Source organism: Anopheles merus, unplaced genomic scaffold, assembly GCF_017562075.2.
Source record: "Anopheles merus strain MAF unplaced genomic scaffold, AmerM5.1 LNR4000205, whole genome shotgun sequence".
NCBI lineage: Eukaryota > Metazoa > Arthropoda > Insecta > Diptera > Culicidae > Anopheles > Anopheles merus.
This window is the reverse complement of record NW_024427785.1, coordinates 43,668-64,716: the sequence shown is the minus strand read 5'-3', so window position 1 is coordinate 64,716 and position 21,049 is coordinate 43,668. Positions and strand designations below refer to the sequence as shown.

General features: G+C 48.6%; 6 protein-coding genes across 7 annotated transcripts; 4 read left to right on the top strand and 2 right to left on the bottom strand.

Annotated features, from left to right (window-relative positions):
- Positions 1-5,284: 5,284 nt before the first annotated feature.
- LOC121601858 (steroid receptor seven-up, isoforms B/C-like) lies at positions 5,285-5,651 on the top strand (the record flags this gene model as incomplete). The annotated part of the gene is made up of 2 exons (XM_041930662.1): positions 5,285-5,442; positions 5,535-5,651. Coding segments are annotated over 2 exons (275 nt in total), but the record flags the coding sequence as incomplete, so codon positions are not given.
- Positions 5,652-5,696: 45 nt separating this feature from the next.
- Positions 5,697-8,138, top strand: LOC121601854 (transcription factor btd-like). Its single transcript, XM_041930656.1, has one exon. It carries the CDS (start codon positions 5,697-5,699, stop codon positions 6,606-6,608), a length of 912 nt encoding a protein of 303 aa, XP_041786590.1. The 3' UTR covers positions 6,609-8,138.
- A 1,821-nt stretch (positions 8,139-9,959) lies between these two features.
- Positions 9,960-11,156, top strand: LOC121601856 (coiled-coil domain-containing protein 134-like). 2 transcript variants are annotated; one of them, XM_041930659.1, is made up of 3 exons: positions 9,960-10,292; positions 10,462-10,583; positions 10,645-11,156. In XM_041930659.1, exons 1-3 carry the CDS (start codon positions 10,121-10,123, stop codon positions 11,065-11,067), a joined length of 717 nt encoding a protein of 238 aa, XP_041786593.1. In that variant the 5' UTR covers positions 9,960-10,120; the 3' UTR covers positions 11,068-11,156. The 2 variants fall into 2 exon arrangements, with proteins under 2 accessions (XP_041786593.1, XP_041786594.1); XM_041930660.1 differs by having other exon boundaries at positions 10,235-10,288; positions 10,451-10,583.
- Positions 11,084-11,882, bottom strand: LOC121601857 (nuclear cap-binding protein subunit 2). Its single transcript, XM_041930661.1, has 2 exons — positions 11,726-11,882; positions 11,084-11,616 (listed from the first exon to the last, which is right to left on the bottom strand). Exons 1-2 carry the CDS (start codon positions 11,795-11,797, stop codon positions 11,197-11,199), a joined length of 492 nt encoding a protein of 163 aa, XP_041786595.1. The 5' UTR covers positions 11,798-11,882; the 3' UTR covers positions 11,084-11,196.
- A 168-nt stretch (positions 11,883-12,050) lies between these two features.
- On the bottom strand, positions 12,051-17,658 carry LOC121601855 (meckelin-like). Its single transcript, XM_041930657.1, has 8 exons — positions 17,101-17,658; positions 16,123-16,925; positions 13,966-14,586; positions 13,612-13,893; positions 13,412-13,558; positions 12,580-13,341; positions 12,428-12,515; positions 12,051-12,359 (listed from the first exon to the last, which is right to left on the bottom strand). Exons 1-8 carry the CDS (start codon positions 17,561-17,563, stop codon positions 12,115-12,117), a joined length of 3,411 nt encoding a protein of 1,136 aa, XP_041786591.1. The 5' UTR covers positions 17,564-17,658; the 3' UTR covers positions 12,051-12,114.
- A 397-nt stretch (positions 17,659-18,055) lies between these two features.
- On the top strand, positions 18,056-20,631 carry LOC121601851 (nicalin-1-like). The gene is made up of 4 exons (XM_041930651.1): positions 18,056-18,505; positions 18,678-18,865; positions 19,059-19,865; positions 19,949-20,631. The coding sequence occupies exons 1-4, from the start codon at positions 18,337-18,339 to the stop codon at positions 20,438-20,440; spliced, it is 1,656 nt and encodes a 551-aa protein (XP_041786585.1). The 5' UTR covers positions 18,056-18,336; the 3' UTR covers positions 20,441-20,631.
- The last annotated feature ends 418 nt before the right edge of the window (positions 20,632-21,049 follow it).

Genomic DNA, 21,049 nt, shown 5'->3' with positions numbered 1-21,049 from the left:
ACACAGAGCAAGCGGCATTGGCTTGGAATGGGGGGGGGGAGAGACCACTTCGTCCCGAAGGCAACAGAAAAGCGGACGAAGAATCGCAGCAGCATCGTTCCACCCCGAGAGGGCTCCCGCCGTCAACCCATCAAGCCAATGAAATTTAATAAAGTGCGCTATCTTTTATTGGTTGATTCAGCCAACCGCAACCAACATCGGCAACAAACACCCACACAGCAGGAACAGCACAAAAAAGAGTATATTCAAAAGGTGGACCCCGAGACCAAGTCCCCACGAATGAATACACACACGCACACGCAACGTTTATCGATTGATGATTAATTGATGGATAAATGTGCATCGGGCGGGACCGGCCCGGCACAAAGATTTACTTTTGGCCAGTCTGGCGTGGCGTGAGATTTTGGTGTCGCGTTTTTTTTTTCTTCTCCCCCGTTTTTGGAGAACCTTCGGAGCTGAGTCTGGGCGCGCACGCGTGCCTGTACACTGACAAATGCCTACCACAATCGCACACAAACACACAGGATGCCCTCCCCTCGAAGCCATCACGAAGCCTCTGTGTGGGGAGGCCAACTTTTTGCCAATTATGGCAAGTGCATTCCTTCTTTCTCTCCTCCCCCTGAGGAGTGGGAATGGGGTTGGGTGGAATGGGTCGGTTTGTTTGCACAGGGAATTAATATTGCCGGCACAAAATGGCGCCTGGGTGCAGCATCGGAGGCGGGAAATTAATTATAAATTAAGCATCGAACGGCGAAGCACATCGAAAGATGCCTCACCAGCCTTCAGCCTCAGCTTCAATCAGTATCAATTCAGCGATAAAATATCGACCCAAATTGGCAAACAGTTTGTCGGCATTGCGTTAGTGATCGATGCCACCCGCCAGTGGGGCACTAAACGGGGGGGGAAATGCGCATTGCATTTGCATAACCGCAGGCGTTTACTAACGTGACACTGACTAATCGAAATTAGTAGCTTATTTATTACGCGCTTTCACGACTTTTCTCTCCCACCCTTTGTTTGCAGGCGTCGCTTCCACCCCCCCCCCCCACCCATTCAAAGAGTGGGGACGATTTATTAGTGCTTCCAAGCGTTATTAGTACGATGGGAGCTCCATGCCGGTCCACTCCCCTCATGCAAGCCTTCTTCAATTACACGAAACATATCTAATGGCATTAATTTAAACCATTACATTCGATGACACCCTCATGCGCGACGGTGGCCACACTCTTATTCTTCTGAGCCAGGGCGCATTTTCCCATGCACGAAGCTACATCTCCTCGAGACAGGCTCCTCACGCTCAAGGCAACAGGCCCCCTTGCGTCTTATGCAGAACGACGCATAAAGAACGACGCGCATCAGTGCATTGCGCTTAATTTACCATCATTAAGGCGCACGCGGGGAATGGGAAAGCGCCCGAGACACGGCGCAAGATTCACACCACTCCACGATACCGCCACCACGTGTCATACGCATCGCGCTGAAACGTCACGCGTGCATCTAGTAGCCCGGGAGACAGGGGTTTGTTCAAAGAGACGCGATCGAACATGTGCTCCCGCATCCCATCGTGGCGGCGCTGCGTGGTGAAAGTGGTAGTAATAAAAGCATAATAAATACACTCCCTCGCTGACACGCTGGTTAACAAACACTTGTTCCCCGGCAAGCATAGATCACAGTTAATCGTGCTCCGTGTCTTGGAAGTGGAGCATCGATCGAGAATCGCTTCGAGGAGCGGTGTGAGTTTGGCTAATTTATGATGAGAGACACACTTCTCCCATCGGTTGCACATTGCTGATCATGCATGGTAAGAATGGCAATTTGGACGGCTTAAATTCTCCCTCCACCCGTCCCAATTGGCTCCAACCATCTGAGCCATTTGGGGTGTGAGGCTGAGGAGTGAAAATTCATCATCATAGGATTATTTTCCCGGCCCGCACACAGCTAATGGATCGTCTAATCCGACGGCATGAAATCTCTTTGATGTCTTGCTACCGAACGGTCGCCCACCAACGGTACTGCGCCTTAAGCGACATTGCACACACACACAAAAAAGATAATTTTGTACGAAAATTTGCATTTGCTCAGCAGTTTTTTTGCGTGCGTGCGTGCGTGCATTGTGGTGCAACTTTTTTAATACTTTCCGCAAGCAAATGCGCCCGGTTTTTGCTAACAGAAATGCTGCTCATTAAAAATGGCGCACAAAAGGACGAAGAACGTCTGTGGCCGGTGCGGGAGTTGGGAACCACGGTCTGGCACGGTATCGAGTTACAACACATCATTAAGATGTTGGCTGGACAAAGGCGAAAGGCGGTTTTCTTCGGCAGTTTGTTCGTCCCGTTCGGGGAATGGGGGGTTTTTAAGGGGCAGTAAGACGATAGTTTTCCAGTTTCGGGCATCTTGGTTCGTCGTAAGCTCTATCTCTATAAGATAAGATTGTTCATACACAAACTACCTTTCGTTTTAAATTACAATCTCGCCCAGCGCGCAAAAGCTAGGTCGGGAAAATGCACTTGGAAAAAATCAATTCCACTCATTCCGCCGAGTTGGACACTGGTTGGACATCGGTAGCAACATAAGCATCTGCTGCTACACCCTTCCGGCGATGATGATGATGATGCTGCTGCCGGCCGTTCGGTTGTCAATCGACCTACATAAAGTGTTCGTAATCAGTAGCAATTTGCGCTAATTGGTCCGAATGGAGTGAAGAATGTCAAGCTTGGTCACAAGCACAGAGAGGGTTGCCGCTGCATCCCAACCCAAAGACGGTTGCTGCAAAACCCAAACGCACAAGCCACTATAAGAACAATACCCCCTTCCTGGCGGCAGAGCTCCTCGAGCATGATGGAAAATAAAGATTATTGTCTTTAATTTGGTCGCCCGCGTTGGCACTCCCTTGCTCATTGCCGTAGCGAAATAGAGCGTAGATCATCGCCATCGAGCACTTTCCTACGAACGGTGGCGCGGGATGGCACCCGCCGCTATACATACATGTGTGTGTGGGTGTGTGTGTGTGATACTGTCGCATTCTAGGCCTTCTTCAAATTGAAGGCAGTTTAATTGAATTTCATCACACCCACCCTGCATCCGTGTCGATCGTGCGTCGATCGTTCTAGCTTCCATGCCAGACCCCCCACCCGGGTTGCGTAACCGGTAGCTTGCGCATTTGATACTGCCGCTCGTTTTGTTACGCAGCAGGACAAAACGGGACAAGGAGCAACAAAATCTGACACTTTTCAAACCCAACCGCTTACTTAACCTTTTCCATCCAGAGAGCGGTATCCCGGTGACCCTTTGGGAAGGTGATGATCGAACGCATATGTGTTACACACTTTGAGTAATCAGTGCCAGCGTTACTGGTAAAATTTGTCAAACCATGAGTGAACCCCCCCCCCCCCCCTATACAATCAAATCCAATTAAACAGTGACATTCTACGGTTCATTCCATAGCTGTCACCACAAGACAGGTGAGCGAAAGGCAAATTCCTTCAGCAACGGTAAGCGCTAACTCCAGCCGTTATGCTTTCCGTTCTCAACTCACACACATCATCGCAGTCTCATCATCGCAATCTCATCATCAGTCTCATCATCAACGTCGTTACCATCGCGTCCTCGATGGCACGATGCTTGACATGAGCGAACGAGAAACGAGAAACAAAACAACAGCGGAATAGAAAAAAAAAGCCCTCCACGACAAACAGATGTTATCGGAGCAGCAGCTTTTTGAGCGACTGCAGTCTCTCTATTGGTTAACCCATTAGCAACGAAACGACGGAGTCAAGTGCCGGGACACCCTTCTCGAGCGGCGGTGTAGCGGTGGTGTCAGCGGGCACCCACCACTCGTTCGAAACTTCAACCGCGGGCGGAACACGTCCCCCTTGCGTGCGTGTGCGCAGCGATGAATAAATTTTAATTACCCTATGCGCTACTTGATTAGCCGGAGCCGTCGCGCGGTGTCACGCAGCGGCGCAGCGTTTGGGGGACGGGGCGCACGCGACCACCGAACGCATTCCGGGGAATCCGTACCCGGGGGGTTTTTTTTATTAGTATTTATGCCTCCGGAGCATTAGCGAGGCAGCTCGGTTCAATTGACCGGGCTGGTGGCCTGGGCCCACTCCCGGTGCCAGGGAGAAGTCCGAGATTCGGTGTGATATGGTGGAAGCACAAGGAGCAAATAGTTGGCAGATTGGGGTATGTGTTTTCTTTTTGGCACAAGACATCGGTAGGACATAAAGCAGACAATATAAAGCACAATTAAAACGTAACTTCGCTCGGGGGAAAAATGTGTTTCGTTGGTCCCCATCGTTCCACCAAAGTGGAATTTCTTCCCATGGTCGGCAATTCCTCCAGACGCGCGGCAAGAATGCAACAGCTATGATGACGCGTCAACGGTACCGTGATTTATGGATCTTTATGGTGCTCCCTGGTGCTCTTGCCGGTATGTGGCAAGATTACAAGATGGCACTGACGTTGTCTCGGGTGGATTTTCGCCAGTGAAGCATCTTCTACGCGAGTGTGTACGCGTGTGTGTGCGTGTGTGTCGTTGAAGTCATGTTCCAATGTGCGTAGCGTTTTTCAGTAGTCTTCGTGCTTCAGTAGTCTCGGTAGTCGGAAGTAATTTATGCCTCTGCTAATGGCACCAACGGTAGTGTGTGCGACTACACTTGATGGCTGCACTTACGGGGTAGTACCTATCTCTATCGCAGTACATTTCATTCTTCATTTCTATCTGTTTTGTGTTTCTTTATTTTCTTGTTACTCTCCTCATTTCACACATTAATCAGTTTCACCTTTATTCTTTTTTCCAGCTAGTTTCAACACACACTTTTGTTCGTTTTGTTCTTACGCTTCGTGGCTTCAGTTTCTTTATGCTTTCTTATCACTAATCTATGTTTTAAGTTTCTTCTTTTTTTCCCCCATTTAAAATGGTTTAAGTTCACTTCACCAGTATTAACCAAAGCTTTAACAAACACACCCAAACACACACACACATCCTTCAACGTCCAGACATGCCAAAAACGCGCACAAGCACCACGATTTGCACGATTAATGAACACTTTGCTTTCCTTCTAACAAACACTGTTAACTCAGGGTGTAAAAAAAGGTGGATATGAGTTTTTTTATTATTATTATTTAAACAAATTCATTTAGTCTACATTAACCTGCCCCAAATCCCTTCAACTCCTTGGCTCCCTCCTACTTGAAGCGTACCCTTGTAGCTTTTTCTTTTAATTTCATTGAATTTAGAACTAATTGTGTTTTGCTTTCTTCCGCCTGCTCCTACTTCCAGATGCTTGTGGGCTGTCGGACGTGGCACACATCGAGTCGCTGCAGGAAAAGTCCCAGTGCGCGCTGGAGGAGTATTGCCGGTCCCAGTATCCCAACCAACCGACCCGGTTTGGCAAGCTACTGTTACGTCTTCCCTCCCTCCGAACGGTCTCCTCCCAGGTACGGCTCATTCGCTCTTTGCGCCAAATGATTGTAGCAGTCGCTCCGTTGCTTACACCGATCCGTAACCGATCTACTCTCGCCCTTACCAGGTTATAGAGCAACTGTTCTTCGTCCGACTGGTAGGCAAAACGCCTATAGAAACGCTCATCCGTGACATGCTGCTGTCGGGCAGTAGTTTCTCCTGGCCCTACCTTCCCTCGATGTGACACACGGCCGTGTGGCGCCAACTGACAACGACATGATCTTCACTGATGATGGGAGGCGCGTCCACTACCGCGGTAGCGGCGGCCGCCACCCTTCAACATCAGCAGCAGCAACAGCAACAGCAACAGCAGCAGCAACAGCAGCAGCAGCAACAACAGCAGCACCATCTGGAAGAGCTGCAGCACCAGCAAGCCCACTCACACCAGCAGCAGCAGCAACTACAGCAGCAGCACCATCAGCAGCAACTTACCCACCATCTGCAGGCTCAGCAGCAGCTACACGAACAGCACGATCACCAGCTACAGCAGCAGCAGCAGCAAGCCCTCGGTCTCGCTAACTCCCAGGCACTATCCCCTTCGTCCAGCTCGTACTACAGCAGCTGCTGCTCGGATATGGCCGCTGCCGCACTGTCCTCGCTGATGGCCAGCACCAGCCAGTTCACCCAGTTCCAGAACACGCTCAACTTTGTCAGCGGCGGTACGATCGGGGCCACTGTAGCCGCCAGCAACACCACCACCACCAGCAGCAGTAGCAGCAGCAGCAGCAGCAGTAGCAATAGTAGTAGCGGCAGCCACACAGGCAGTGCTGCCAGCGCTACTAGCTCGCGCAGTGTTGCAAGCGCCGGTGACACACTCGCCGCCCCCGGATCGAACGGTGAAGGTGCGGGAGCACCGGACAGCGAGGGTGCGACGATCGACGCCAGCCAGGATGGGGGCGGCCACGTGAGCGGCAGCTTCGACAGCACGCTGGCAGCACTGGCTGCCGTCGATCATGCTGCGCCGGTCGGCGATACGCGCAAAATGATGCTCGGGCTGGGAGTCAACCACCATCTGCCCGCCAGTCTGCAGCTGATCGAGGATATGGATCACCAGGCCGGAGATTCGGACAGTAGCAGTGGGCAGCAGCTTCGGCACCAGGACGACACGAACGTGTCCGTCGTGGACGAGGAGGCGACGTAAGCAACGATGTGAACGAACTCGGACACTCTCCCTCGGCGTCACGGTACTCGGTATTCTCCAAGAGAATGTTAGCCAAGGTAAACGCACGCAAGGTGTCGTTCGGTTAAAATCCTATTTTTTTTTATAGCGAGCAGTCTTCATTTCGAGCTAGTTTGTTCGTTTTAGTTTTAGAAATCTTGAGCTCGCTCGCTTGTACACGCTAAATTATGTTTCGTCCAAACTTAAAAAAAAAACACACCCTTGTGCAATGTTGTGTAGTGCCCGCGGTGGCCACACGCCCAGCACTCAGAAGCGGAGTGACAGGGCGCAGAGTTCAGGAGTTCGTAGGCTCGCGTCGGTTGTTCGGTTAAGGTTTTTTTGGAAAGCAAACAAACTTATCGAATTATCTATAGTCTATATACATGTATCGTACTGTGTGTGTGAGTGTAATTAACAAAGAAGGGACAGAGCTAATGGTGCGCGCTGATTTAAACAAAAAAACAAACTGATATTGCAATATAGAATTAAACGTGAATAAACTGTGGCATTTCTGCAAACACCGCAAAACTCTACGCAAATGGAATTTTAACAGCAGGGCAAAGAATTCGGATAGAGCCACAGTTCAGTCGCTCATTCTCTTTTCTCCAACAAGAGCAAACAAAAAAAAAAGAATCACTAATAGCGATCCTAAGAGGTCCCTCGAGAAGCTAAGAGGTCCCTCCCAATAAAGTCCCAAGCTAGCTGTGCGTGATGTTACAAATCACAACAACAAAACTGTTGACCGTCCATAATGGTTCCCCCACAACCCCTTTTTTAATGGAAGTAGTTCCACAACTGTCCTCTCTTAGTGTCTGTGCTCGAGTCCTGTTCAGTTTAGTGCTTTAGTGCCACGCTGTACATAGAGTGCGTGTGTATGTATGTGTGTGAATGTGTGTGTGTGTGTCTGTAGAGAACACATTCGTTCTGTTAGCTTGGACTGCAACAAGAAACCCCCCATCCAATCAATTTCCAATCCCCCCCCCCCCCTGTCACAATGTTGCGATTTGAAGAGTGAAGAGTTAGGGCTTGCTCTTTATGCTGCTGGCCTAGGTAGGCTTTGCCGTTTTGTTCTGTGCTGTTGAGAATTCGGCAACGGTTTGGTTTAGAATGTAGCATACACAAACTATGTTTTAGGTTCACCAACACCACCATTATCATTATCATCATCATCATTATTATCATCATCATCACCACCACTATCTTTGTGGTAATAATGCAAAAAACCCGAACCGGTCAATGTACATATATGTGTAATCAACTACAAATACAGAAACGTTCTTCCGCGAGCGAAGATCTGCAGAGGGAGCCCCGGCACGGGGAAAGAGGGACACATCTGTAGTGTTAAGCAAGGGGAGAAGAGGCGAAGGGGGGGTCTAAGAGTGGGTGTAGGTACTACGCTAAAAGTAGTATAGTAAGAGCGTGAACAGATAGCAGAATCAAAATAGTTTAGTTAATTTAATTGTGCGTTGATCGTTTGGTTGTTTTTTTTTTAAACTGGTAACTTGTAGTGAACAAACATGACAAAAATCCCCCCGGCCAGCTCATCCAGAACCTCTACCCACGATGGAGCGTCCATAATAATATTAGTAACGTTATTGATCTTCTTGCAGGGACGGCCACGAGCCGGCCTATGAGAGAACCCCTTGTTTGTATGTGTGTGTGTGTGTTTCAAAACTCCATTAGGAGTGTAAAAGCAAAGCCAATCAAAATGGGCAATCGATAGTAATATGGTTTAAATGTTTTTTGTTTAAATTATATGTTACACCAATTACGAAACACAACAAAAAAACAAGCCCGTAACGAAGAATGAAGCAATTGTATCGATCGCTCGCGCGAAAAAGCGAACAAAAGATGATGATGGACAAAAAACTAGTTAAACGAAAGTTACGCAAGTTAAGCAAGAAACGGAAAATGCATAAGGGGTAAATATGTAGGCAGGATGAAAGGGGGAAATGGGAAATAAGAAGTTAATAAGAAGAAAAGTAAAGATACTTTTAAAACAAATATGAACATTAAAGCAACAGACAACAGAGGAAAACAGCAAACAAAACAAAAAAAAGGACAAGAAAATAATAAAACAAAAAAAACACATATGTAATATTTATATACAACCTTCGTTTGATTCGAGGAACTGTGTGGGAAAGTGAACGTGGAAAGGCTAGAGCAAGAAATAAACAAAACAATATGTAAACATGAAACAATATGGAAAAAAACGAAAGTCTTTCACACCTTTATTTGCGTTTGCGTTCGCCCGTTGTCCGTACCGTTTGCTGGTGAACAATAGAGACGACACCTATTGCCCTGTGCCCGTCGATCGTTATCGATGGATCGAAAGCGTAAGGAGAACAGAGCTTGAACATCAAATCTACCAGGGTTTGAAGCATTTTTCCTTTCCTCCCTTTAAATGCTCCCTCCAGCCGTGCTCGGTTCCTTCAAGTAAATACCACCCACCCATCCCAAACCCGGCGCAATTGGAAAAGAGCTCCCAATAAAATCACATCATTAATTATCACGCGGTGTCATTAATCATTGGCTGCCACCTTTCACACCTTCACCGTTCGCATTTGAATGTAACGCCTTTTGGTCAATCGATGAACACACACACACACACACACACACACACACACACATACACGTTGGGTCCAGCAAAAGGGAAAAAGGGCTGGGTCCCGTTGTCGGACGGGATCTTTACGGGAGATCCTAATCAAACAATTTGACGACAGCGTACCGATCATGCATGCACGATCGACGCTTGGGGTAGATCAGTGATGTTTGAGTTTTGGGTTTTGTAAAAAATAAAGCTCACTGAAAGTGTGTGCTTTATGGGTTTATTGGTTGTAGTGATGCGAAATTTTTGATGATTTTTGTTACATTACGATTTGTTGATCCTCTTCTTTGGGTAACGAATTGAACAAGCCTTACACAAACTAGTTTGTATTTATTTTGCCACACAACAGTATAATCTTTCCTGGCGACATGGATCAGATGGGAACAGTTATTGTTGATCGCAGCATAAAACATGAATATTTAAACACTTTTTCTGGCCATCCGATACATCCGCATGGACCATATTGCGCGTCCCACGTGTGCTATAACTCATTTGTTTCGCACTAGATGGCGCTGTCATACAAAAATCCAATTGGAAAAATAGAATTCAACAAAACTGGCAAATAAACATCATGAAGATTATCAAAAAATATGTGTTTAATTTACGCATAATCCAATGATTCGGGGTGCATTCAAATTCCACCCCTACATCAATACTTAAAAAATAATTGCAACGTGTTTATTTACAACGATGTCCTTTACCTTGTCCGTGCAAGTCCCCCTTTGTGCTTTGTTTACCTCAAAAGCAGTTTGAAAGCAACACGGTCCACGGCACGATCATAAACAGTGCAGCAGCAGCAAAGAAAAAAAACTCCTAAATTATCGTATCATCACCATCGTTAGGGTTTAAAAAGTGAAGCCAAACATCGTCCAATTACTTTCACAGAATGTCTCGGAAAACGTACTCCTCGGTGGATTGTTTATTCATACTCTTCCTAACCTCAACCTTTGCCGAGTTTTCCGGACTGGAGAAAAACACTTTTCCACAACCGGTGCTTGCGAAAGACGTTGAGAAAGTACCGGAGCTCGATCTGGGTAAAATAATCAACGAGAAAGTTTGTATCCTTTTCAATGAGATGATTGTTGGCTGAAAGCAGTGTACGTTTCTTCGTTACACGAAAAGGACACGTCAGTGCTTTTTTTCCGGCCACGGCGGTTATCTATCTAATTTGGCTTATCGTTGTGCGAACAATTGGAGTTTTTTTTTCCTTAACTAGCTTCATTGCAGACGCGAACATATTCGTACGGAAGCGGGAGGAACATAAGCTACTGGTGAACCATCTACAATCAATCGAAGATTACAGCAAACGCTACAAACTCATGAAGCTAGGAATCGATGAAATCCTACGGGTACGTGTATTCAGCTCATGCTCATGCTCATGCTAACCGCTTTACCCACACCGCATTTCAGATAATCCGCGAGGAAGGAGGCAAACTGAGGGGCAACCAAATTACTGCCGAATCGGAATTTCCCAAACTTCAGGAACTGATCAATGCGCTGGCACAGTTTCTCGAAAACACCTGCCTGTTCGGCGAGATGGTATTACACTTCCCGGACATGTCCTATCGCATACTGAAGGGCGTTTCCGAATGGCGCACCCTCATGACGGATGCGCTGAACTACACGAAAACGTTCGTGAAAATATTGGACGAGAAATCCATCGAACTGCTCGGGCTGCTCAATCAAGAAATTAACGAGGACCAGCGAACGCCAGAGTACGTGAACCCGTACCGGGAGGGAGCACAACAGACGGAACCGGCCAAGCCGAAGAAAAAAAGCAAATCGAAACCGAAAAAAGGACCATCACTGTCACCCGCCAAGACAGAACTGTAAAGCACACACTGCCAGCTCCGGTTGTAGAAAATGATTTCGTTTACTTAAATATAGTACGCTTATGAGAAATTTACAATACAACCTTATCGTCCTAGCACCGGCTGTACCGTTGGCCGATTGACACGTGCTCTACTCGCGCATGGACGGTGCACCCAGCTGTCCCATCTGGACCATCTTGCCGTAACCGCCCCGGCCCAGGTCATGATCCTGCCGGTACTCGTCACGCACCTGGCCACCCGTCTTGCCCCGTCCGTACTGTCGGCCCTCGATGAAACCGGCGTCCCAATCGACGCGCACGATTCGATCGTCCAACCGCGTACCGTTGATGTATCGCATCGCACTTTCCGCGTCTAGCCGTGAATAATACTCGACGAAGCAGAAGCCGCACGGTGTCTTCTTGAATTTGTCCAGCCCCATAATGATGCGCCGCACATCACCGCAGCGCGAAAACAGCTCGTGGATCTGCTCCTCCGTGGTGTAGAACGAAAGATTGCCCACGTACAGGGTGGAGGAAACGCGCAGCAGCTTTTCCTGTTCATGCCGGGAGCCCTAAAAGCGCGGTAAAGGAAACGATAAACAATTGCACCAATTGCAAGTGAGATTGTTCAAGCGACTGTGTAAGCACGTGCGACGGTTCCTTGCCGCGAGCGAGTCTTACCTTGAAATGTTGGTCCCTGTATTTACTCAACGATACCGATGGTGTATGAACGGATTGAATTTGAGAAGACATTTTTCGGGGCTTTTAATTTTAGCAAAAATTGCCGCAAACCAACGATGCCGCAAAATGTACGCCAGCTATCATAACAAATCCCTGCCATTGACGACTTGACAGCAGGCAGCAGTGGATGACATTTAAGCGCACAGCGCCATCTGCACGTCAAAAATACAACCAGTCAGTCGATTTGAATGATTGTAATTCAAATTAGCCGTTTTTTTTAAACCATGGTGCAAACAAACGGGAAAATTACTAGAATATATTTCATTTTGTAAAATCACTAATGCATATCTTTATTATTGTTCTGCTAAGAAACTTCAATGTGCCCTATTTTATATCAAAAAGCGTTTATCGATCAGCGTTTTCTTGGCTAGATTATTCTTAAGCACATAGTTCATAACCACCTCGAAACACTTGTAAACGATCCCGATCACCACGATGCCCAGCAAATAGTTCCCAGTCAGCAGCACGACACAACAAAACAGCAACAACTCAACCTGGAAGAAAATGCTCTCATTGCCGTTGAACAGAATTTGGTCGAATGAGTGTCCGTTGTCGATGTAGAAAACACCTTTGTCTGTTGGCGAACGATAGAAAAAGGAAATTGAGTTGTGCTATTTCCGAATGGTGACTCTTTTAACTTACTTTCTGTAATGTAGTTCTGGAATTCGCAATTTAAGATATTCTCCAGAATCGTGCGCTCTTGGATAATATAGTCAAGATCCTTGAGAGCCTGGAAAACAAACACCAACATGTCAATAAGAACCAGTTCTTGCGTATTCTTTGCATTTACATACATGATCGACAAATGCGGCAAAGAAGCGATTCACATTGTAGTACGTCAGTATGGTCCGCTCAAAGTTGTACTCGAGCCGACCCCCACCCGGGCTGGTAAACACTTCACTAGCGCTCATCTTGGCGCTCCCGATCAGCTGCGGCCGATTCAGATGCTGATGCGGCCCGAGCGAGGACGAGTTTCGTAACGGCGTAATCAGCTTGTCGTAAAACAGGCGCAGATTCTTTGGCACCAGAATGGAGTACGTCTGTTGTTCGGATCCGGGCAGGAGGCCACGATTGCCGCACAGATTGTCTTCCTCGCGCTTGAACTGCATTATCATCGAGCACATGTCGGTATCGGAGAACCCGTGTGGGGATCGGCCGTGGATGTAGTATCCATACGATTCCATGCTCAGTATGAACACGGAAATGTTTGCAATCGACGCCACATCGATAAACTGTTGGATGGCATTTTCGATGAAACGATCGTGTATTAGAAAATTGTACAACCGTTGGGCAACGTACACGGCCGTGTAGATTAGTATGCCAACCGCGATCAGGAGCATTTTGTCCCGCTCGCCTAGATGTTCGCTCTTTCGATGCAGATGCAAATCGAACGCATTGGAAGCCCAATTTTCGAAGCCTAATATCACAAATGCAAGCGCCAGCAGGACGATATGGGCAAACATGGATATCTTGCGCTTGGTTGCCAGCTCCTGCCATTCGTTGGCGATGAAGTAGTTTCGCCACGCCGACACACTATCATGCGAGCTGGGTTTGGTCTAAAAGAAGAGCAAGTGTGGGTCATGTGGTTAATAGTAAGACGCATAGGATAGATCCCATCCAACTCACATTCGTGCTCGATGCAATGGATGGTGTGTCTAGCTGGTGCAACCGCTGCCCCATCGTGCTGATGTCGAATATCTTAGGCCTCTCCCAATCGATGAAGAAGATGTCCACGTTGGCCATGTAGAAAAACACACGCATCAACTTTATGAGCTGAAGGATAAGAAACGTTAGTATTGCACCAGTGATCTTCATCTCTATCTCACCTTTAACGCAAATCCAACGTAGATGAACACCTCCACCAGATTCTGAACCTCGAGCGGAAGTAGCAAATGTACCGTGCTTTGCGTTTTGTAGGTGAAAAGTGCATGCAGCACAATAACTCCCAGCACAATCAGGAATGCCGTCCCGAGGTACGAGCCCAGATAGACGAAGAAGTTCCAAAAGATCTCCATATCGTAGTATTGCTTACTTTGGCGCAGTTTGTAGCAATACGATTGAAAGACGCTCATTGAAAACGCGAGCAGTATGAATATTGGCAGCAGAATCTGTGGAAACAAAAATGCGCTCAACAGGTTACTGTAAGTATTCCAAGTCCATTGGGAGACGACTTCAGGTACCTCCAGCAAAGAAGCGTAACTGTATGCCTTGGTGAACGTAACTCGAAACTCAAACTCAACCGTACTACCCGGAAGGGCCACAGATGTGTTGAGTAGTGCATATTCCATTCGCACCAGCGGTATGGAGATGCGGTTTGGGTGTTTGCCATGGTCCGGATGTAGCTTAAACTCGAGCTCAATCTTCTTCGCGTAGCGTAAAAAGAAGAATTGATTCTTTACATCAATCTCTCCATACAGCTTCGGTTTGTGAAGTTCATTCAGCCCAGACACGGTGTCTACGAGCAGAAACCGTTTCACCAGTTGCCATCGATCCGGTTCTGGGTCAGTGTTCTGCGTAAACGCATTCTCGATCAGTATGGGGACCGAACGCATCAGCCGCACCCGTTGCTCGTAGTAGCTCACGTAAAGCGACAGAAACTCGACTGCCCGGAAGTCCTCAACAAGTCGGTTAACGTTGAGTGCACATTTGCGGTAATAGTTTTGTCCGAAGCGTATCCGCTGCTCCTGGCTGACGTCGTACCGTTCGCAAAGGTTCAGATCGGCAAAGCGCATTTCGCGAAACTGTCGCAAATGGCCAGACAAGTCGTAGCCTGCCAGGGTGAAATTGAGCGTGTTGTTTAGCTGAAACGACCGATGGTAATCAATCAGGAAACTTTAGGCGAGAGGGAACCAATGCCTCCAAAAGGTCTATGAGCGTGCGTGTGTGTGTGTGTGCAAGTGCGAATGGTTTTGTGGGGGGTGCGGTTCGTGTGGCGACATTTGCATATTCGTGTTCAAGGATATCAGGGTGCAGCAACAAAAATGAAGAACGACACGTAACAGGCAAAGGTACTAGACGGTGCACTTAGAGGCAAGCATAAAAGGTTACAGCCGAGATTTAATGATCCAGATAATAAAATGCCTAAGGAATTGGCGTTCCAGGTAGGGCGTAAGGGTTCCTTTCTTCCTATTATTGATCCTCGCCACGTCAACGAGCTTATTTTTTGAGTAATACAAAAAAGTAGACTAATGCACTTTACCCTCCCCATTTCCACTCTTCGCACAATGCTAGCTAATATTAAGAACAACTTGATTGGCATAACCGGAACAACCCGAACCAACACCAACATGCCTTTCGTTCGTCGATGTGGATGCAACATCGACGACCTCCGCGGCAGGCAAATTCAACGCGTAACCAATGTCAAATATTTGCTCCTAGTAACCACTGAGAACCATCCAAACAACCGAAGGTACCCTTCTTTTGCTGCAACGCTTAGCCCACGGACTTAGTGCTCCTTTTGCCATGTGGAACAAGCATGGCATGTTTTTCATTCCATTCCATGATTTCCTCATGAATGGGACATATAGGGTCGATTAAATATTGAAGAGGATCAGTTAGTGGGGGTGACCTTCGATGGTGGTAAAAACATTTACCCAGCACACACGGGACATCACGCACAGCGGCACTTACGCTGCACTTGACCAGTGTAGGGTTTATCCATTTATCAGTGAAATTACATCTCGATAAATATCTCGATTACAGTTTCATAATTTTATACTTTCCTTTTGCTAATGGGGGACAGCTGTGCTACATAGTAAATTGCGCCAAATAGTGGCTACTGACAGGAAACACTAAGAACTGGGTCATGCCGAGCTCAAAGTTTCTTCACCTCTTTTGAACGTAAAGTTAATCTCCATTTCCAGGACATACCCTACAAAAAATCGGATACATATACTGTGCATGACCCGGTTTTTTTTTACCGACGTTCTCCCCCTCTTCTTTCATTTTGACCCACTTCAAACTCTGGTGCCCCGGGTTTGACCCGCCCCGGCTACAGTTAAAATTAATCATAGCGCATACATTATCGCCCCAAACTCTTTTTCTTTCGCTAATGAGTAGCATGTTTGTCCCCAAAAAACAACATTATGTCGTCTATTTCTTCGGTGGCGATGTCGGCACTACCGTTTATGCTTAGCTCCTTGGTTAGGAAAATGTCACGCAACCGAGTGAACACAAGCTGCTGGGCGAGGAAAAGGATTATTAAAACTACTACGATCAATAGACGGGAGAAAGGGGAAAGGGGACATTCTGTCCATCCGCAATGCCGGAAGCAGACCATAATTTGTGGCACCAAAGTAGTGACCGCTACCACTGTGCAAATGGCATAACCAACTTACCCGATTGTTCGCATCGCTGTCGTAGCTGTAGTCGAGAAATTTCTCCAACAGTTCGCTGACGTACTTGCCGCGCCGATAGAACAGCCCCGGCCGGACCGTTTCGGGTCCCAGCTTAGGCAGGGTTCCTCCACCACCACCGGCCCCACCCTCACCGGCCAGATAGCTTTGACTGGCGCTGACCACGCTGGGCATACTGCCGGCATTCGGCACACCCGACGCTCCGAGCGCTGCCAGGTCGTACGTTTGGTACGTGTAGAAAATGGCGCACGGCGATTGGCGCTCCAGGCTGTAGAAGCTGAGCACGCACAGATTCGCCAGCTGCTGGCAGTGTCGCACGCTTCGCATCACATGACAAAACACTATTAGGTACTTCACATCCCTGTACACGTTCGCGTTCTGCCGGTTCTGGTGCAGCAATCGGTTCAGGCTGAAGGGGGGATAGTGCTGCACGTCCCGCAGCAGTGACAGCGGTATGCAAAAGTTATGAGCACCACGCGGATCACCCGGCGGCCATCCATCGCCCGGCTCGATGTACAGCACGTTCGCTTTTAGGTCACACTCGCAAACGGCCCGCTCGTCGCGGCCCGGCGGAAAGGTGCGGCGCCGTTGATATACGCTCCGGCTGGATTTGGTCGTATTGACGATGCCTACCTGGATCGTTTTGCAGTAGTTGACCGTGTCGAGCCGCTCGGTGGCGGGGAACTGGGCAAAGAAGTCGCTAACGTTCTGGCAAACGGGTCGCTGAAGGACACTGTCATGGTCACGGACTGCAACGGCTTGGTCGTTGCACGTGCAGGACAGTTCTGGAATGTATTGGACAGTTGGGAAGGTGTACGTTAGCAGACCCGTAGGTAGGATTAACACAAGTAGAACAGTTTGGAGCTTGCGGAATGGCGGATGGGATGGAGTTTATTTGTTAAATCGATAGGAGGTTATACGGTTCAAAAGTTTAAACCCGCCCCATTGGGACATACTCACTGTCTTTGGCCGGAATCAGATGGAGCCCGTCGTCACACAAGCTACACTTGAAGGCGAACAGATCGTAGTACTCGTTGGCCCGGCAGTCGTCGGGCGTGGCGTACAGCTGCACATCGTTCGAGTTGTAAAAGTCCGCACTAGCCCGGACGGCCAGGTCACTGCACGAGACAGTTATCAAAAGCAGCACGTTCCTAAGCATTGCCACATACTGGATGATCAATCGTTCACGCACAGAAACTACCATTTTGCACTCGCTCAGCGAACGCTCCTGTCGGGCATGGTACACGTTCGCTGTTTCCGCAAGGGCTTTCACTTTCACCTGCACTGCCGCTACCGGGGAGGGTTCGAAGGATTCACTCGCACGGACCACAGCACGTATTGACCCGCTGGAAGGGTTACGCTCGACTGCATCGTACCGGACCGCTGGCAGGACTCGCCAGGTGGAAATTAAGCATGTAAACATGGAAACGTTTGTTTAGTTGGTATCACCAAGGCAACCGTGGTGTGCAAATACGCGGTTCTGGTCACAATTACAAACAATCGGGCCTGCCGGTACAGTGGTGGGCGTGAGCGTGGGCTATGATTAATTTGAATAAAAACAATCTTTGATAGATCTTTGATAGATGTATGCACCATTTTTGTTGATGGATAAATTTTAAATCATCTAAAAAAAATTAGTAAAGTTGTCTTCTTTCTTTTATAATTATTTTAATATATCTTTATTTAAAACAGACTTGTGTCAATAGCTGATTGTTAGCTTGTGAACCTTGTGTATACCTCAACAAAAAAAAATCATGCACCATTCGCTTTATAATTAAAAGCTAATAATAAACCAACTCCCGCAATTCATATCTCAACCGTAAATTTGAAAACGCCTGCGAGCGCTGTCAAAGATGCCGCTGTCGGCGGGATGACAGTTTCGTTCCCCGTTTTCATTTTTCTCCCCCAGCTGTCACTGTCGGTGTGCATTTGTATTGGGCAATTGGTCCCGTAATTTTTCTCAACGACACACACGGGGTTTTTACTTTCGCACTTTCTTCACTGAAAAGGGAAAACAACCGGCCACATTTGGCTTCCAACGATTACCGCGAGCGCAGGTTTCTGCTGTGCCGTTCCGTGCCGTTTGCCATCTGGCCTTCGAACTCGAGCACAGTTAGTTTTCTTCCTTCTGCCCTCCTCCGGCAGCGGTGTGACAATCTCCCGGAAGGCTCGAATTACGACACTGCAGCGGTGAAGATGTTTGAAGAAGCGGACAATTTTGCCGACCTGTTTCGCGGCGGGCTGCCGTACTATCTGCTGATCACGCTACCGATACTGATCATCTGCTCGTCGAATCCGGTGCTGGCCGCGAGCGAGTTTGGCGTTCAGCGGATGTCACAGTACGATGTGCACGGTGTCGCTTACGGTAAGCAGCCGAGGGTGTCGCGCTACCCTTTCGTCCGGTGTTGTGCATTCGCGGTTGAGGTTAGGGCCCATGCCCTTAATTCGTGGTTGATTAACGTTAACGACTATCGCGGTGCTGCACAAAGTATGCTGTGAGGCCTGGTGTTGATATTGGTCCCGTGTCTTTGTTTTAGGTTGCCGCGCGTCCGCCTTAAACCTGGAAGCCAAATCCCTCTACACCTGGCAGACGTCCCGGCATTGCGTGATGACCCGGTTGCAGGACATGACCATCGACCATTTCCGGGAAATCCGTGCCAAGGCGGGTGGGCTGGTGGTTCTGCTGCCGGAAGATACGGCCGCCCTGAGCTTGGAGGACAAGCAGGTAAAGGATGGCTGCCGTTAGCTTTCGTAGCAGCGCGGCCCTTGTTGAGGCTAACGACCTAAACCAATTAGCCGTAAGGTGCATGCACCTCCCAGTTGGCGCGCACTAATTCGATTACGATGGGGTAGCTTTGGAAGGCTTCTACGGCAGATTTACCTGTACGACCTATTTCTTCTACTTTTTATTCTTGTAGCACATTCACCTGCTAGAACAGGCGATGATGGTGCAGGATGTCCCCATTCCGGTGTACTTCTCCAAGTACGACCCGAAGCTGAATGGCATCATCGATGAGGTAACGCGTACGACCGTGCGCACCCAGAAGCAGAGCGCCCAGAAGCGTGATTCCGCGTTTAGCGAAATCTTCGGATCCATCTCCGCCAACGGGTACCAGATCGTGGTGTCCGGTGCGTCCCATACCGCCAACAAGCAGTCCAAGATACCGATCATTCAGGGCGAGCTGGCCCCGCTCAAGCCGGGCAAAACGCTCGACGGCGACAGCAAGCTGCCGCTGATCATTGTCACGGCACACCTCGACACGTTCGGGCTGACCAACTCCCGGCAGAGCAATGCGGATGTGGCCGTACTGCTGACGCTGGTCGAGCTGTTCAGCAAGCTGCACGCCAGCATCCCCAAGTATCGGCTCATCTTTCTGGTGTCGGAATCGGGCCTGCTGCTCAACTTCCAGGGCATGAAGAAGTGGCTCGATTCGAACCTGGACGAGAATGTGCAGATACAGCATGCGGAGTTTGTCGTGTGCCTCGACACGATAGGCAAGCTGCTGGCGAACGAAAACATCTACATGCACGTGTCGAAACCGCCGAAGGAGGGCACAGCGATGAACAGCTTCTACAAAACGCTCCGCACCGTCGCCCAGCGCTATGGCAATGTGAGCGTGGAGGGTGTGCACAAGAAGATCAATCTGGCCGACACGCTGCTGGCCTGGGAGCACGAGCGATTCAGCATGAAGCGCATGCCTGCCTTTACCCTGTCGAATGTGAAGGTTTGTTGACCGACGCAAAGCGTGCTTACGATCGGAAGTGGGTTTTTCTTCATTTCCTCTTTGGTTTTGTTCCATCTCCACAGAGCCATAAGGACCCGCAGCGGAACACCATCTTCGAGGATGACACCGCGGAGGAGCAGCTGGACGCGCTCGAGCGTAATGTGAAGATTATTGCCGAAGCGCTGGCAAGCCATATCTACAACGTGCCGGCCGACGACGGTGCCGCCGGTGAGATCTTCACCGGCTCGATGGCCATCAGCCGGGAGCAGATTAAACCCTGGCTTAACATCCGCTCGACGCAGCAGAACAACGATCTGAAGTACGCGTTCGAAAAGTACCTGCGCAACGTGAAGGTCACGTACGAGAAGCCGGACGCCCGCGAACCGGACTTTATGCTGTACGACGATCGTGACGCGCTGCTCAACATCTACAACGTGAAGCCGGCCGTGTTCGATCTCTTCCTGACGTTCATGATTGCTGCCTACCTGTCGGCGGTCTACTTTGCCATCTTCCACTTCCCGAGGCTGTACGGTTTCGTGTGTCGCATGACGGTAGCCAAAACCAAAGTAAACTAAGCGCCATCAACTTCATCATCATACCGGTTAGGGACCATACGGGGGTCGTCGGGTGTATGATTACGGGATGGGCGCATTTATCGAGTTTTAGTGCTCTTGGGTAGTATGTAGCGAGAGAGAAGAGAGAGAGAGAGAGAGAGAGAGAGAGAGAGAGAGAGAGAGAGAGAGAGCGCGAAAGAGAGAGGGAGAGAGACCGAAAGAGAGAGAGAGAGAGAGAGAGAGAGAGAGAGAGAGAGATAGTAGATTATGTTGTTCTATTTTTTCCTTGTCCCCTGTTGAAACTCAAGCTCCCAGGCATTGCTTCTCAGATTCATCCGACATGCAAAATCGTTCGATGGCGTCACGTGTCCAGGTGGACAGGAATTTCGTTTTATTTTCTTCACTACTATTCGTCTTTTCATTTTCATCACTGCTCGGAATCGTTGCACTGTGCGTAGGCTTTAGGATCGTTTTGTTTGTTATCCCAGTACTTGAACACTAGTCGGTATTGAACGTTAATCGTATCGAAATCGTTTGCCGTTTCCTCGGTACTGCGCAACAGGCACCGGGCGGGAATGGGTTTGCATTTTCCCTCTGTTCATTTGTGTGTTTCCTTTGTGCGGTGTGTTT

What these genes read in the sequence shown, in the direction of transcription:
- LOC121601854 (XM_041930656.1), top strand. Translation starts at nt 5,697, where the DNA reads ATGATGGGAGGCGCGTCCACTACCGCGGTAGCGGCGGCCGCCACCCTT.
- LOC121601856 (XM_041930659.1), top strand. Translation starts at nt 10,121, where the DNA reads ATGTCTCGGAAAACGTACTCCTCGGTGGATTGTTTATTCATACTCTTC. An exon ending in AATAATCAACGAGAAAGTTT is followed by an intron (nt 10,293 to 10,461) that starts GTATCCTTTTCA and finishes GCTTCATTGCAG; the next exon opens with ACGCGAACATATTCGTACGG. An exon ending in GAATCGATGAAATCCTACGG is followed by an intron (nt 10,584 to 10,644) that starts GTACGTGTATTC and finishes ACCGCATTTCAG; the next exon opens with ATAATCCGCGAGGAAGGAGG.
- LOC121601857 (XM_041930661.1), bottom strand. Translation starts at nt 11,797, where the DNA reads ATGTCTTCTCAAATTCAATCCGTTCATACACCATCGGTATCGTTGAGT. An exon ending in ACAGGGACCAACATTTCAAG is followed by an intron (nt 11,617 to 11,725) that starts GTAAGACTCGCT and finishes CCGCGCTTTTAG; the next exon opens with GGCTCCCGGCATGAACAGGA.
- LOC121601855 (XM_041930657.1), bottom strand. Translation starts at nt 17,563, where the DNA reads ATGTTTACATGCTTAATTTCCACCTGGCGAGTCCTGCCAGCGGTCCGG. An exon ending in TCTGATTCCGGCCAAAGACA is followed by an intron (nt 16,926 to 17,100) that starts GTGAGTATGTCC and finishes AATACATTCCAG; the next exon opens with AACTGTCCTGCACGTGCAAC. An exon ending in CCAGAACTACATTACAGAAA is followed by an intron (nt 12,360 to 12,427) that starts GTAAGTTAAAAG and finishes GTTCGCCAACAG; the next exon opens with ACAAAGGTGTTTTCTACATC.
- LOC121601851 (XM_041930651.1), top strand. Translation starts at nt 18,337, where the DNA reads ATGTTTGAAGAAGCGGACAATTTTGCCGACCTGTTTCGCGGCGGGCTG. An exon ending in TGAGCTTGGAGGACAAGCAG is followed by an intron (nt 18,866 to 19,058) that starts GTAAAGGATGGC and finishes TTATTCTTGTAG; the next exon opens with CACATTCACCTGCTAGAACA. An exon ending in TTACCCTGTCGAATGTGAAG is followed by an intron (nt 19,866 to 19,948) that starts GTTTGTTGACCG and finishes CCATCTCCACAG; the next exon opens with AGCCATAAGGACCCGCAGCG.